Source organism: Coregonus lavaretus (assembly GCF_964263955.1).
Source record: "Coregonus lavaretus genome assembly, chromosome: 15".
Lineage (NCBI taxonomy): Eukaryota > Metazoa > Chordata > Actinopteri > Salmoniformes > Salmonidae > Coregonus > Coregonus lavaretus.
This window is the reverse complement of record NC_140002.1, coordinates 6,511,645-6,528,473: the sequence shown is the minus strand read 5'-3', so window position 1 is coordinate 6,528,473 and position 16,829 is coordinate 6,511,645. Positions and strand designations below refer to the sequence as shown.

Genomic DNA, 16,829 nt, shown 5'->3' with positions numbered 1-16,829 from the left:
GGCTTTGTGATGGCCACTCCAATACCTTGACTTTGTTGTCCTTAAGCCATTTTGCCAAAACTTTGGAAGTATGCTTGGGGTCATTGTCCAGTTGGAAGACTCATTTGCGACCAAGCTTTAACTTCCTGACTGATGTCTTGAGATGTTGCTTCAATATATCCACATAATTTTCCTTCCTCATGATGCCATCTATTTTGTGAAGTGCATCAGTCCCTCCTGCAGCAAAGCATCCCCACAGCATGATGCTGCCACCCCCGTGCTTCACGGTTGGGATGGTGTTCTTCGGCTTGCAAGCGACCCCCTTTTTCCTCCAAACATAACGATGTCTTTATGGCCAAACAGTTCTATTTTTGTTTCATCAGACCAGAGGACATTTCTCCAAAAAGTACGATCTTTGTCCCCATGTGCAGTTGCAAACCGTAGTCTGGCTTTTTTATGGCGGTTTTGGAGCAGTGGCTTCTTCCTTGCTGAGCGGCCTTTCAGGTTATGTCGATATAGGACTCGTTTTACTGTGGATATAGATACTTTTGTACCTGTTTCCTCCAGCATCTTCACAAGGTCCTTTGCTGTTGTTCTGGGATTGATTTGCACTTTTCGCACCAAAGTACGTTCATCTCTAGGAGACAGAACGCATCTCCTTCCGGAGCGGTATGATGGCTGCGTGGTCCCATGGTGTTTATACTTGCGTACTATTGTTTGTACAGATGAACGTGGTACCTTCAGGCATTTGGAAATTGCTCCCAAGGATGAACCAGACTTGTGGAGGTCTAGAATTTTGTTTCTGAGATCTTGGCTGATTTCTTTTGATTTTCTCATGATGTCAAGCGAAGAGGCACTACATTTGAAGGTAGGCCTTGAAATACATCCACAGGTACACCTCCAATTTACTCAAATTATGTCAATTAGCCTATCAGAATCTTCTAAAGCCATGACATTCTTTTCTGGAATTTTCCAAGCTGTTTAAAGGCACAGTCAACTTAGTGTATGTAAACTTCTGACCCACTAAAATTGTGATACAGTGAATTATAAGTGAAATAATCTGTCTGTAAACAATTGTTGGAAAAATTACTTGTGTCATGCACAAAGTAGATGTCCTAACCGACTTGCCAAAACTATAGTTTGTTAAAAAGAAATTTGTGGAGTGGTTGAAAAACGAGTTTTAATGACTCCAACCTAAGTGTATGTAAACTTCCGACTTCAAATGTATTCATATGAATGCCAACATTAAACACTTGTCTTATACAATCTATGGCATGATCAATGCAATACAAAATGTAAGAAAAAAATTTATATATTTACACTGGACAAAACACCAAATGAAAGTATGTGGACACTATTATTATTATTTATTATTACCTGAACATCTCATTCCAAAATCATCGGCTTTAATAGGGAGTTGGTCCCCCCTTTACTGCTATAACAGCCTCCACTCTTCTGGGAAGGCTTTCCACTAGATGTTGGAACATTGCTGCGGGGACTTGCTTCCATTCAGCCACAAGAGCATTAGTGAGGTCGGGCACTGATGTTGGGCAATTAGGCCTGGCTCGCATTCGGCAGTCCAATTCATCTCAAAGGTGTTTGATGGGGTTGAGGTCAGGACTCTGTGCAGGCCAGTCAAATTCTTCCACACCGATCTCAACAAAACATTTCTGTATGGACCTCGCTTTGTGCACGGGGTTATATATCATGCTGAAACAGTAAAGGGCCTTACACAAACTGTTGCCACAAAGTTGGAAGCACAGAATCGTCTAGAATGTCACTTTATGCTGTAGCGTTAAGATTTCCCTTCCCTGGAACTAAGGGGCCTAGCCCGAACCATGAAAAACAGCCCTAGACCATTATTCCTCCTCCACCAAACTTTACAGTTGGCACTATGCATTGGGGTAGGTAATCTCCTGGCATCCCCCAAACCCAGATTAATCTGTCGGACTGCCAGATGGTGAAGCGTGATTCATCACTCCAGAAAATGCGTTTCCACTGCTCCAGAGTCCAATGGCGGCGAGCTTTACACCACTCAAGCCGACAAGTGGCATTGTGCATGGTGATCTTAGGCTTGTGTGCAGCTGCTTGGCCATGGAAACCCATTTCATGAAGCTCCCGACGAACAATTATTGTGCTGACGTTGCTTCCAGAGGCAGTTTGGAACTCGGTAGTGTTGCCCATTCTGTGAGTTTGTGTAGCCTACCACATCGCGGCTAGGCCATTGTTGCTCCTAGACGTTTCCACTTCACAATAACAGCACTTACAGTTGACTGGGGCAGCTCTAGCAGGGCAGAAATTTGACGAACTGACTTGTTGGAAAGGTGGCATCCTATGACGGTGCCACGTTGAAAGTCATTGAGCTCTTCAGTACGGGCCATTCTACTGCCAATGTTTGTCTATGGAGATTGCATGGCTGTGTGCTCAATTGTATACACCTGTCAGCAACGGGTGTGGCTGAAATAGCCAAACCCACTCATTTGAAACGGTGTCCACATACTTTTAGTGTATGTTCAAAGCAGTTATAAAGTAAATCACAACCCAATCTCCAGTAGGATTTTGGTTGTACCATTGGGCTGTTCAGGTGTTCTCTTATCCTCTTCAGAGATGCATGGGCACTTTAGCCTGTAGGAAAGATTAACAAACTATTAAATAATTGTTTTCTCTCATCATTAACATTAGCTAAGTCATTCAGTGTTTTCAATTGCAACTGTTTCATAAATAACCTGTAATAATGCTGAAAGACCAATAAACTAAACTCCAGTATGAGGTGATGCGTATTGCTCACCACTCTCGTTTGTGCATCTGCTGAATGGTCTCTGGTAGAGGATGGCCAAAGCTCTCTGGTAAAAAGGGAATGGCCATAGCTGACAGCACAAGACAACTCCCCAGTAAAATGTATGGCAAATACTTATAACAGGTACCTTCAGAGAGAGAGAGAGAACACAATTATTAATGTATTTCAAACATTGCAAGGGACTTGACATAATATATAGCCAGAAAAGCTGAATATGAATGTGGCTCTTTTAAGCACCACTGGTGTGGTCAATTGTTGCATTTGAACTAACCACTCACTCAAGGTCATGATGTAGGGAGCGATGATACTGCCTACCCGAGAGATCATGGCACAGGAGCCTAATGCAGTGTTCCTGATCACTGTGGGATACAGCTCTCCAGTGTAGGCATACATCAGTGCAGTACCAGTGGCCATGCCAAATTTACCGAACATCTCCAGGGCTATGGATAGGCTAGGTAGACCTGGGCCAGAGAGATACATATGGTATTGTTAATCAAAGTCTCATAATCTTCTTTTGTGTGCAAAATCAGCAGGGGATCAAATACTTTTTCCCCCCACCTCTGACTCCTCAAAGATGACCTCTGGTGGTGTGACTCTGTTCCTCCTGGCAGGTAGCTTAGTGGTTAAGAGCATTGTGCCAGTAACCAAAAGGTTGCTGGTTCTAATCCCCGAGCTGACTAGGTGAAAAAACTGTTGATGTGCCCTTGAGCAAGGCACATAACCCTAATCGCTCTGGATAAGAGTGTCTGCTAAATGACAAAAATGTGTGCCTATTTGTGCACTATTGGTGATCTTTTTCATGGTTATGATACTGTATTGTGGGACCAAGAACTGCCAGTCAGTCTAGTTTCTGGATGCGTCTCAAATGGCACCCTATTCCCTTTAGAGGGCACTCCTTTGGACCAGAGCCCAATGGGGAAATAGTGTGCAATTTGGTACACAGTCTTACTTGGTGGTACTAGCTGGATGAAGTAGAGCGCTCCCCCTCCTAGCAGCATGCTAGAGGAGGCAGACATCCTCCTGGGTAGGTAGCGCAATAACAGCCAGCTGATGATGTAAGCAGGCACCTCGATGGCAGCAGAGATGAAACAGTTCACATAGGGGTCTCCATGGAGACGGGATGTGTTCAGGGATATGGCGAAGTAGCCCATACTCAGAGTGAACCTGGATAGCACATTGAAAGTATGAAACACGTAAACAATGCAAATATCAGCCATCTGAAGTGAGACTTCCCACAATAGGTGACGACAGCCAGGTAAAGACACTGTAGGTCTACGTTACACAGTATGGACAGTGGAGAGGCAGAGTGAGGTGGTATGGTCAAGGTTGCTTCGTTAACCAGGTTTTGCACAACTTTTTGGATAACATTATTTTGTTTCTTAGTCGCCCCTGCCCCTTCAACCTGATCTTTTGAACTGTGGATGCATTAACATTCCTACTATCTGTTAACCTTGTTAAACATTGACCTGTTTAGTTAAGTGAGCTATACAAGTTGTCTCTGAGTGGCGCAGTGGTCTAAGGCACTGCATCGCAGTGCTAACTGTGCCACTAGAGATCCTGGTTCGAATCCAGGCTCTGTCGCAGCCGGCTGCGACCGGGAGACTCATGGGCGGCGCACAATTGGCCCAGGGTAGGGGAGGGAATGGCCGGCAGGGATGTAGCTCAGTTGATAGAGCATGGCGTTTGCAACGCCAGGGTTATGGGTTCGATTCCCATGGGGGGGCAGTATAAAAAAATATATGTAATGCCTAACTGTAAGTCGCTCTGGATAAGAGCGTCTGCTAAATGACGTAAATGTAATGTCTCTCAATATATGCACTTCCACGTGCAACCCCCCTGTTGTCAAACATCTGTCATGGGATGAGCTGGTTGTGTAAAAATAAATACATAATGTTACAATCATGTTACTATCATTGTAAATTGCTGTACAATTCAGTCTATGACTGTGAGAAACCAAGAACAGCTTCTACTATTACATCATGTTACCGTAACCATGGGGGCCTAATATGGCTGTGGTCAAAGATATTCACAGACTGAAGTTCATGGCAATAGGCCAGTCAATTAGAAGCGGATCCTAACTCCAACTTTCCTGTAAATAATGCCTCACATCAATGGGAGATACAGTATGCCTGAATGGCATGCCATGATCACGAGATAAGGTTAAAAAGAGTAGACTGCGGGAGTGTCCCAGTGTGGACTGTCATGGTTGCTCACCACACTAGAGACAATATGATGGTGATGTTACGAATGTTGCTGGTCCTCAGGAGGTCCAGAGGACTGTGACGTTCCTCTGGTTTAGGTTTCTCTTCACCCTGTAAAACACAGTGTTAGTAGCACATCTAATCTGGGTTGCCGAAATGAATTCTGTTAACTCAGTCAGACTGCATACCTTTTCAAATATTTCCCTCATTAAAATGCAAATAAATTATTAACATTTTTGACATGCGTTTTTCTGGATTTTTTTGTAGTTATTCTGTCTCTCACTGTTAAAATAAACCTACCATTAAAATTATAGACTGATCATGTCTTTGTCAGTGGGCAAACGTACAAAATCAGCAGGGGATCAAATACTTTTTTCCCTCACTGTACCTCTGACTCCTCAAAGATGACCTCTGGTGCTGTGACTCTGTTCCTCCTGGCAGCGTCTCTTAGTATGGCCTCAGCCTCCTGCACTCTTCCCTGAGAGAGCAGCCATCTGGGAGACTCTGGGATGAACCTGTTGCACAATTAATTTTAAAGTAAATGTCACATTAAGATACACTAAATCTAATACTACAATATTCAAAACAATACCCTAGGTTTCATACACATGATTAAAATAAACCAAGACTGAGGAAGGATCATGGTATAGCCTACATCAGAAGCATTTTCTCATGTACAGTTTATTTCTCATGTAAAAATGTCTATGCATTTTGTGACTGTTTGTGACCTTTGGTTGATGTCTGAGGTGTGTTACCCACAACCTACCACCAGAGGGGGATGTATACCAGGCCAGGTACAGACATAATTAGAAGGAGCGACCTCCAGTCTCGGATGAAGAATGCCATGAGGGGCAGCATCATGTAGCCAAAGGCAAAGAACAGACACACCCCCAGGGTAACGTACAGGACACGCACAGTGCCCGTCAAGATTTCTGTACCTGAATAAAGCAATAAATAAACAAAGACATACAGACTTGAGGCTTTATTACCGTTTTACTATATTTCACCCAAGATTGTAAGAATGGTGTCACTTAAACCTGTGATTTGCATGACTTACCCAATACGAACGCTGCCACATAGTTGGATATTTGCCCCAGTCCCACAATGAAGAAGAGGACTGAGAACATTTCCCAGGACTGAGAAAAGACTTGAACAAAGGTAAAGAGTGTCTGGACTGCCATGGTCACAAAAAGGACAGGCTTTCGCCCAAACCTACAAACACACAAGGGATTTAGAGATCAGAAGAGAGGGGACATTCTTCAGTCAAATTATATTTAAATCAAGTTAATATTCCAAAGATTTTATTGAGGAGGATTTTATGAAGCTGCAAATAGGTCTAGTCCATCCATACAATCAACAAAGTTTAGGCTGCACCCCATCACACTTTATTCCTTTATAGTGTACTATGAACTAGTGCACTATAAAGGTAAAAGGGTGCCATTTGGGATACGTCCTTACTGTTTAGTGATCATCATGAGGTTCAGTACCGGTCAGAGAGCTGTCCAGAGAAGAATGAGCCACACAGCACCCCAAGGAAGTACACAGAGGAAGTGAATGGCTGCTTCCATTTGTCATTGCACACTAAGTCAAACTGAAACACAACAGCATTCAGGGAATAGTGAGAAAAAATATTGATGTTATACATATTTGGCGAACAGTCAATTGTGCAGACTTCAGTGCGTTAACATACAACAGAAAATTCCCCTTAGACAAGGCTTCTATGGAATGGGGGAGGGGGGGGGGGGGGCCTTAGACAACTTTATTTTAGTTGTCTGTCTAGGTGTTGTTACTCAGGCTTGTATTTCTCTGTGTCATGTGACCTAACTGACTTTGGTCTGTTGAGGAACCTCTTCACACCTCACGCTGATGTGATGGTCACATGGTTTTGAACATAGCCAATCATTCTGTGAGTAGAATGAGATACTAGAGTAGTAAAGTCACTCATTTACCTGAGGTCATCCTGATCTTTTAAAGCATCATCTATTGTATATCAATCAGTAACTCGAGCAGAGCTTTGATACATCCCCATATAATCTTAGGGGCCGATTCCCACTTAGGAATTCACAAAGGTTGGAAGCTCAATAGGCTTTAATTACCTGCCTGTGAATGTGCACTCTTCAAAATCTCCACTCAATGTTGTTGCTAGCACTTGTCCCCAAAAAGTGTACTATCTGGGTTAACTTAGTTGAGTTTACAAAAACTGATCAGATATACAGTAGGTCAACCTCATTGACTGGGGTCTACCATACGGGTGTCATCCCAGATTATAATAAAAAAATAACTTAGAGTTAATGTGTACATTACCCAATATGGCAACCTGAACCTTGTTACCATCCAAGTGAGAGGATAAACCCTCAAGTACACCACAGAGTACATGTAATATCTGCACAGGTACATTGTAATTACTAGTTGTTACACAGGATTTCACTAGTTAAAATGAAGTGTATCTTGAGGTGTACTTACTTGTAATTATTGTGTACCTACAAAGTATGTTACCCATTCTGACAATCTAATCGTCAGCTTCTGAAAGCGCCATCCAAGTGAGAAAATAAACACACTAATACACAACAGAGTACATATCTGTAATATCTGCATAAATACAAGGTTGTTGCTAGTTGTTACACAGGACCTATAGCAATTTCTATATAATTACTTTTTACTCATTACCAAGTGAAAATACCTACAAACAAAAGATGAGCTTCTAGTTTAGTCAACTTTATTGCAACGTAAAAATACCTTACAAAATAATAAGGATTTGTATTGTTAGATGAATAATTAGATTAAACTAAGATTTCGGCCTACTCAACAACATGTATGGCTTTTTCAAGTTTTATGTGTGCTTGTTTTTGAAAATGGTTGAATTATTAAACTAAACTTAGCTAAACATAGAAATAACTATTCTAGTGGATTACTCAAATCTGTAGCCTATAGTACGGTGAGTAGCCTTGATAGCTAATTTAGAAAAATGGGATTGTCTTTTTCGTCCCTTTTTAACATTACAAGTAACAATGGAAATCGCAAACTTTCTTCATCCATTTCTTTCTTGTAAGCATTTTCCCATCTTTGGGACAAGTCTCTGAATGTCCTTGAGTGGCCCAGCCAGAGCCCGGACTTGAACCCGATCTAACATCTCTGGAGAGACCTGAAAATAGCTGTGCAGCAATGCTCCCCATCCAACCTGACAGAGCTTGAGAGGATCTGCAGAGAAGCATGGGAGAAACTCCCCAAATACAGGTGTGCCAAGCTTGTAGCGTCATACCCCAGAAGACTCAAGGCTGTAATCACTGCCAAAGGTGCTTCAACAAAGTACTGAGTAAAGGGTCTGAATACTTTTTTAAAATGTTAATCAAATTGCAAAAATGTCTAAAAAACGTGTTTTTGCTTTGTCATTATGGGGTATTGTGTGTAGATTGATGACGAAAAAAACAATTTAATCAATTTTAGAATAAGGCTGTAACATACCAAAATGTGGTAAAAGTCAAGGGGTCTGAATACTTTCCGAATGCACTGTATTTTTACAATTCCCTTATCCAAATGGATTACTCATTTGCTATTCTCATGCTTAAAGGTATATCTCCCCAGAGTCTGATGAACTCATGGATACCATTTTTATGTCTCTGTGTCCAGTATGAAGGAAATTAGAGGTAGTTTCGTGAGCCAATGCTAACTAGGGTAGCAGATACCCACAGACTTCCAGACATTGCGCTAAGGCTAGTTAGCAATTGCGCTTGTGCATTGTTTCCGCTGCAGTCATTTATATGTGGCGCTGCGCCACGGCAAAATCATTGGCGCCACGCCCAAAAAATATGGAACATGAACAATTATTTCTGCTGAGGTGCACTTAGAAGATGCTAGAACATTCCACATATACTTCTCCTCTGAAAACAAAACGAGTAGTGAATAGAAAGATCGGACTACGCCGTAGTAGAATAGTTTATCTACAGTGCCTTGCAAAAGTATTCACCCCCCTTGCTGTTTTTCCGACTTTGTTGCATTACAACCTGTAATTTAAATGGATTTTTATTTGGATTTCATGTAATGGACATACACAAAATAGTCCAAATTGGTGAAGTAAAATGATAAAAATAACTTGTTTCAAAAAATTCGAAAAAATTAATAACGGAAAAGTGGTGCGTGCATATGTATTCACCTCCTTTGCATATCTAAATAAGATATGGTGCAACCAATTACCTTCACAAGTCACATAATTAGTAAAATAAAGTCCACCTGTGTGCAATCTAAGTGTCACATGATCTGTCACATGATCCCAGCATATATACACCTGTTCTGAAAGGCCCCAGAGTCTGCAACACCACCAAGCAAGGGGCACCACCAAGCAAGGGGCACCACCAAGCATGCGGCACCATGATGACCAAGGTGCTCTCCATACAGGTCAGGGACAAAGTTGTGGAGAAGTACAGATCAGGGTTGGGTTATAAAAAAATATCTCAAACTTTGAACATCCCTCGGAGCACCATTAAATCCATTATTAAAAGACTGAAAGAATATGGCACCACAATAAACCTGCCAAGAGAGGGCCGCCCACCAAAACTCACAGACCAGGCAAGGAGGGCATTAATCAGTGGCGCAGTGTCTAAGGCACTACATCGCAGTGCTAGCTGTGCTACTTGAGATCCTGGTTCGAGTCCAGGCTCTGTCGCAGCTGGCCGCGACCGGGAGACACATGGGCGGCGCACAATTGGTCCAGCGTCGTCCAAGGTAGGGGAGGGTTTGGCCGGCAGAGATGTGGGTTCGTTTCCCACAGGGGGCCAGTATGAAAAATAAAAATAAAAAAACATGTATGCATTCACTAACTGTAAGTCTCTCTGGATAAGAGCGTCTGCTAAATGACTAAAATGTAAATCAGAGAGGCAACAACGAGACCAAAGATAACCCTGAAGGAGCTGCAAAGCTCCACAGCGGAGATTGGAGTATCTGTCCATAGGACCAATTTAAGCTGTACACTCCAGAGAGCTAGGCTTTACGGAAGAGTGGCCAGAAAGGAACCATTGCTTAAAGAAAAAAATAAGCAAACACGTTTGGTGTTCGCCAAAAGGCATGTGGGAGACTCCCCAAACATATGGAAGAATGTACTCTGGTCAGATGAGACTAAAATTGAGCTTTTTAGCCATCAAGGAAAATGCTATGTCTGGCGCAAACCCAACACCTCTCATCACCCCGAGAACACCATCCCCACAGTGAAGCATGGTGGTGGCAGCATCATGCTGTGGGGATGTTTTTTTTATCGGCAGGCACTGGGAAACTGGTCAGAATTGAAGGAATGATGGATGGCGCTAAATACAGGGAAATTCTTGAGGGAAACCTGTTTCAGTCTTCCAGAGATTTGAGACTGGGACAGAGGTTCACCTTCCAGCAGGACAATGACCCTAAGCATACTGCTAAAGCAACACTTGAGTGGTTTAAGAGGAAACATTTAAATGTCTTGGAATGGCCTAGTCAAAGCCCAGACCTCAATCCAATTGAGAATCTGTGGTATGACTTAAAGATTGCTGTACACCAGCGGAACCCATCCAACTTGAAGGAGCTGGAGCAGTTTTGCCTTGAAGAATGGGCAAAAATCCCAGTGGCTAGATGTGCCAAGCTTATAGAGACATACTAGGGGGGGGGGGGGGGGGTGAATAGTTATGCACGCTCAAGTTCTGTTTTTCTGTCTTATTTCCTGTTTGTTTCACAAAAAAAATTATTTAGCATCTTCAAAGTGGTAGGCATGTTGTGTAAATCAAATGATACAAACCCCCCCAAAATCCATTTTAATTCCAGGTTGTAAGGCAACAAAATAGGAAAAATACCAAGGGGGGTGAATACTTTTGCAAGCCACTGTATTTAACTAGTCGGGTTGTTGTTGTGTGTTCTATGCGAGATAAATTATTCTCGAGGCGCATTCAAGTTATGAGTGCCATAGGGAGGGAAACGTATTCTGACAAGCAGTCAATGGACAAAAATGATTGCTGTCACAGAGAAAACTGCAGTTTTAATGGCCTTTGTTAAGAGGGGATCCCAGCTTTCCATTCCTACTATATTTATTTATCAACTCCTAAATATCCTCGAACTGCACCATTTTAAACCCAGTTTTTAGCAACAGCTGGTTAACAAAGCATAGCCTCCCCTCCTCTCAACTAAGGCTTTTTTTTGTCTGCTCAATGCAGTCGCAAAGTATTCAAGACTGTCGATAAAGGGTTTGGCAAGACCGCTTGGAAATAAATCTTAATCACCAAAGCTTTATTAAAATATCAAGTTTGAGAATAAAACAGTGAGCTGACATTCCCTTTTTATCTATGCATTGTAGGCAGGCCCACATTATTTTAGCCATGCAGGTCCCATTTTGGATGTGTGTAAAACCCTCCATAGTCTGCATTGTTTTAATATTGTGCAGTGTAATATGCTTATTGACAATGTTTAGCATGTCCATGTTCAGCCATAATGCAATTTACAGTAAGCATAGCCCCTATATCAGTGTGAATGCTATTGAAGCCATGCAATTACTTAGAACAATATGGACTGCAAATGGGTTCAAGTTAACCTACACTACATTACCAAAGGTATGTGGACACCTGCTCGTCAAACATCTCATTTCACAATCATTCATATGGAGTTGGTCCCCCCTTTGCTGCTATAACAGCCTCCACTCTTCTGGCATTGTCATGCTGAAACAGGAAAGGGCCTTCCCCAAACTGTTGCCACAAAGTTGGAAGCACAGAATTGTCTAGAATGTCATTGTATGCTGTGGCATTGAAATGTCCCTTCACTGGAACTAAGGGGCCTAGCCCGAACCATGAAAAACAGCCCCAGACCATTATTCCTCCTTCACCAAACTTTACAGTTGGCACTATGCATTGGGGCAGGTAGCGTTCTCCTGGCATCCACCAAACCCAGATTTGTCCGTCGGACTGCCTGATGGTGAAGCGGGATTCATCACTCCAGTGAACGCATTTCCACTGCTCCAGAGTCCAATGGCGGCGAACTTTACACCACTCCAGCCGACACTTGGCTTTGTGCATGGTGATCTTAGGCTTGTGTGCGGCTATTCGGCCATGGAAACCCATTTCATGAAGCTCCCGACGAACAGTTTTTGTGCTGACATTGCTTCCAGAGGCAGTTTGGAACTCAGCACTCGGCGGTCACGTTCTGTGAGCTTGTGTGGCCTACCACTTCGCAGCTGAGCCGCTGTTGCTCCTAGACGTTTCCACTTCACAACAACAGCACTTACAGTTGACCGGGGCAGCTCTAGTAGGGCAGAAAATTGACGAACTGACTTGTTGGAAAGGTGCATTCTATGAAGGTACCACGTTGAAAGTCACTGAGCTCTTCAGTAAGGCCATTCTACTGCCAATGTATGTCTATGGAGATTGCATGGCTGTGTGCTCGATTTTATACACCTGTCAGCAACGGGTGTGGCTGAAATAGTGTAATCCACTAAATTGAAGGGGTGTCCACATACTTTTGTATTTATAGTGTATTTAGCAAAGATGGGATAGGTCTACATTTTGTTATTTTGTTTCTGTAAGCCATTTAACAAACTATAACGGACTAACATTGGAATTGGATTTGATTCCAAGGCAATACATAAAAGACCGTAAATACACAACCTGAAGCAACCACATATTTCGCCATGGAGCACGTTCTGATTGGCCAGTGAGGGGCCAAGCCTCGACAAACCCACAACTTGTTTATTCATCAAATCCCAGCCCTTTCGCACGAATGTCAGCAAGTGCGCCAATAATTGTGATAGTGAAAATGGAAGAAAAAAAATCTGACACACCCCTGAACCTATAGCGCTACCGCCTGCACTTAGATTTACCATTGCGTTGTGTTTGTTAAAATAAAGCAGTTTTAGTTAAGCAAGAGTAGTGGCAACCAGAGAAAGTGTTACGAGAAAGAAAAAAAAGTGGTTTCTGTGGGACGTACAGGCAGGGGGCTTGTTACTTCCTTCAAACTGCACGCAGAGACATAACAATTGTATCCACGAGTTCATCTGACTCTGGGGAAGTAGATAAAGGGCCTTATTGCCAAAATCCCAAAGTATCCCTTTATGTTCATGGTCAGAATAGCATAGAGAGAAAAGAGCATAAAATGGGAATTACGTTCCATTTAAGCACGCTTAACTCGGGTCAGAATCGGCCCCCAACTGCCCTGGGCATTTTCGGGAGCAGCTTGTAGAGATAGAATGTGTGTACACTCACCTCAGTGACTATGGTGGACTGGTATATATCTTTGCTGTAGCTCCATCCATCCACACAGCGCTCCTGCTCCACTCCAGTGAGGTTGACGTCCAGGCCGGGGATGTAGCCCAGAGCAGACAGGTTTCTGACCACATCCAGCCTGTATCTGCTGCACTTACTCTCCTCCTGCTGTCCATTCACCACCTCTATGGGAATGATGGCATTCCTCCATGCCTGGCTCAGGTTGCCCGAGTCTGGGATAAAACAGTGGTGCGGGGGGCTGTCCCCCAGAAAGATCACGGAGAAGGCGCTGAATCCATTCGGAATGGTGCTGGCACAGAGCAGAAAGAAGACAGTCTGTTGAAAGTGTCCCCACTCCCCCAGGAAGGCTGTGGTATCCTCATAGCCTCTCATGCTACCCCAAGGCCTCCTCTTATGGCTGGGTGTTGTAGCAGAGTAAAGCTGCACCTGTAACCTGTAACCTTTAACTCCTGCCTGGCTTCCTCACCACACCTTAACTGATCTCTAAGATAGTAATGAGGAGTCTATGGCAGCCAGGGAGCACTCTTTTCATTCTCTGCTCTGACATTTGTCTACATAACCCCATCACACTAATGATTTACAGCCTCTAGCATCGGCTAACTGTCCATATCTGTGTGACTGACTGACTGGCACTCCCTCAGACACTTTCAGACTGGGACCAAAACACCCAACCTTAAACCAACCTGGCCTGTATCTAAAAACTTCCTCAACTAGAATGACCAATTTTTAGCAGTGTAAGCTGCGCCAAGATGTAAAATAGATTGTTTAATATAGCCGAATTTGAGTTTTATTACTGTACCTAGCTGGCCGAGACCTTCCCACAGCGAGAATACAGTCAAGTGAGCCGACATTCGCACTCGTGAATGTTTGTGCGCGAATACACAACACTTTACGGTATCGAGTGTTTTCTGGTTGGGAAAAAAAGTCAGAAGCACTCTCATGAACACTGCACAAATAGAGACGATAGCTACAAATCATTCCAAGCAAACAGTTTGAAGCACACTTATTCAATGTTCCATAATCAAAATAATACCAAATCGTTTATTTCATTTTCGTGCCTAACCAAAAATTACTTTGATATCACGGGTAGATTGAGGCAGTAGCCTAACGGGGGTGCTGTTAAGCAAACACAGACACACACACACACACACACACACACACACACACACACACACACACACACACAGCTTCACAGCATGATTTGAGTGAGCTGTGTGTGCCACTAACAGATCAATAATCCATTGTCATTAACATTACAAAACATAACATTCCCATATTATGCTAGCTCCAAGATTGGAAAAACACTGGTTTACTGTATATTACAGTGAACTGTTAGGGAACCTAATTCAATTTTAACACAGTAAAAATGGATGGTAAACATGTTGTCATGTGTGACACTAGTAGAGCACTTATCCATTTCATTAACATTGCAAAGCACAATATTAGAAAAAATCTAGTTTACTGTATATTACAGTCAATTTTGAGGTAACATAATTAAATTTTACCACAGTAAAAATGGATGGTAAACATTTTGTCATGTGTGACACTAGTATATCAATAATACAGTGTGATTAACATGGTACACCATAGCTTCCTTGTGATCCAACCAGACTGCTGGAAGAGAGAACCAACTCCGTGAGGACAGGACACATACACCAATTCTCTGTAGCCTCTTGCATGGTGTTCATTTAAATAATTGCCCCTTAGAACTCTCCCTAAGATTATAACCTCTCCTGTCTCTCTATTTCCCTCTCCCTTACAGGTTTCCTAGGGGAACTATGAGGTGCAGACACAAGAGAGAGGCATTAGGCAGATAACAGGAGAAAAGCGAGGGAGGGGATGCAGGGGAGGGGAAACAGAGAAGAGGTGTTTCCCAGCGGCTGAAGACGCGCCCGAACCAGGCCTCTGCACTCCTGATCTGAGGACACACACAAACACGAGTTATTTGTATTTCTTTGTATAGTGTAGTATAGTTCTTAAGCTATCTAGAACGGTATCATGTTGAGGGTTAAGACAATGGGATAATTCTGTAAGATGATCCGGAAAGCACATTTTCAGAAAGTGTCCCACTTTGCCAATTATCACCCTACTTAAAAGGGGAAACTATATTTCACAGATTCAGTCAGTCAGTCTATGTACTGTCTACTCATTATTATTTATCTTGTGGATGTAAATTCTGGTGTTATATGTAGAATAATAGATGATAATTTGGAAAGGTGGAATTATATAATATTGTGTTATATTATGTTAATCCTACTACTACTACTAATAATAATAATTGACCATTATGTATTTATACCTGTATATTTTATATTTTATTATTAATTAGTTTTTCTAGCCATTTACCAATGCTGTGTTGATAATTTAGTTGAAATATTGATAACGCTTTTAATATTTCAGATTTTTCTTTTCTTTTTTATCGTCACAAACCCAGTGCACTTGACTTGGGTAATAAAATATATTCCCAGTTCAAAACCAAACCCTAGTATATATACAGTGAGGGAAAAAAGTATTTGATCTCCTGCTGATTTTGTACGTTTGCCCACTGACAAAGACATGATCAGTCTATAATTTTAATGGTATGTTTATTTGAACAGTGAGAGACAGAATAACAACAAAAAAATCCAGAAAAACGCATGTCAAAAATGTTATTGATTTGCATTTTAATGAGGGAAATAAGTATTTGACCCCTCTGCAAAACATGACTTAGTACTTGGTGGCAAAACCCTTGTTGGCAATCACAGAGGTCAGACGTTTCTTGTAGTTGGCCACCAGGTTTGCACACATCTCAGGAGGGATTTTGTCCCACTCCTCTTTGCAGATCTTCTCCAAGTCATTAAGGTTTCGAGCCTGACGTTTGGCAACTCGAACCTTCAGCTCCCTCCACAGATTTTCTATGGGATTAAGGTCTGGAGACTGGCTAGGCCACTCCAGGACCTTAATGTGCTTCTTCTTGAGCCACTCCTTTGTTGCCTTGGCCGTGTGTTTTGGGTCATTGTCATGCTGGAATACCCATCCACAACCCATTTTCAATGCCCTGGCTGAGGGAAGGAGGTTCTCACCCAAAATTTGACCGTACATGGCCACGTCCATCGTCCCTTTGATGCTGTGAAGTTGTCCTATCCCCTTAGCAGAAAAACACCCCCAAAGCATAATGTTTCCACCTCCATGTTTGACGGTGGGGATGGTGTTCTTGGGGTCATAGGCAGCATTCCTCCTCCACCAAACACGGCGAGTTGAGTTGATGCCAAAGAGCTCCATTTTGGTCTCATCTGACCACAACACTTTCACCCAGTTCTCCTCTGAATCATTCAGATGTTCATTGGCAAACTTCAGACGGCCCTGTATATGTGCTTTCTTGAGCAGGGGGACCTTGTGGGCGCTGCAGGATTTCAGTCCTTCACGGCGTAGTGTGTTACCAATTGTTTTCTTGGTGATTATGGTCCCAGCTGCCTTGAGATCATTGACAAGATCCTCCCGTGTAGTTCTGGGCTGATTCCTCACCGTTCTCATGATCATTGCAACTCCATGAGGTGAGAACTTGCATGGAGCCCCAGGCCGAGGGAGATTGACAGTTATTTTGTGTTTCTTCCATTTGCGAATAATCGCACCAATAGTTGTCACCTTCTC

The 16,829-nt window shown here is 42.7% G+C and overlaps 1 protein-coding gene across 2 annotated transcripts; it reads right to left on the bottom strand.

Annotated features, from left to right (window-relative positions):
* Positions 1–550: 550 nt before the first annotated feature.
* Positions 551–14,067, bottom strand: LOC311143183 (organic cation/carnitine transporter 2-like). 2 transcript variants are annotated; one of them, XM_084178966.1, is made up of 10 exons: positions 13,179–14,067; positions 6,465–6,568; positions 6,035–6,189; positions 5,744–5,915; positions 5,366–5,492; positions 4,991–5,088; positions 3,726–3,940; positions 3,055–3,237; positions 2,768–2,903; positions 551–2,604 (listed from the first exon to the last, which is right to left on the bottom strand). In XM_084178966.1, exons 1-10 carry the CDS (start codon positions 13,569–13,571, stop codon positions 2,514–2,516), a joined length of 1,674 nt encoding a protein of 557 aa, XP_084035092.1. In that variant the 5' UTR covers positions 13,572–14,067; the 3' UTR covers positions 551–2,513. The 2 variants fall into 2 exon arrangements, with proteins under 2 accessions (XP_084035092.1, XP_084035093.1); XM_084178967.1 differs by having other exon boundaries at positions 2,519–2,604; positions 3,092–3,237.
* Between the last annotated feature and the right edge of the window lie 2,762 nt (positions 14,068–16,829).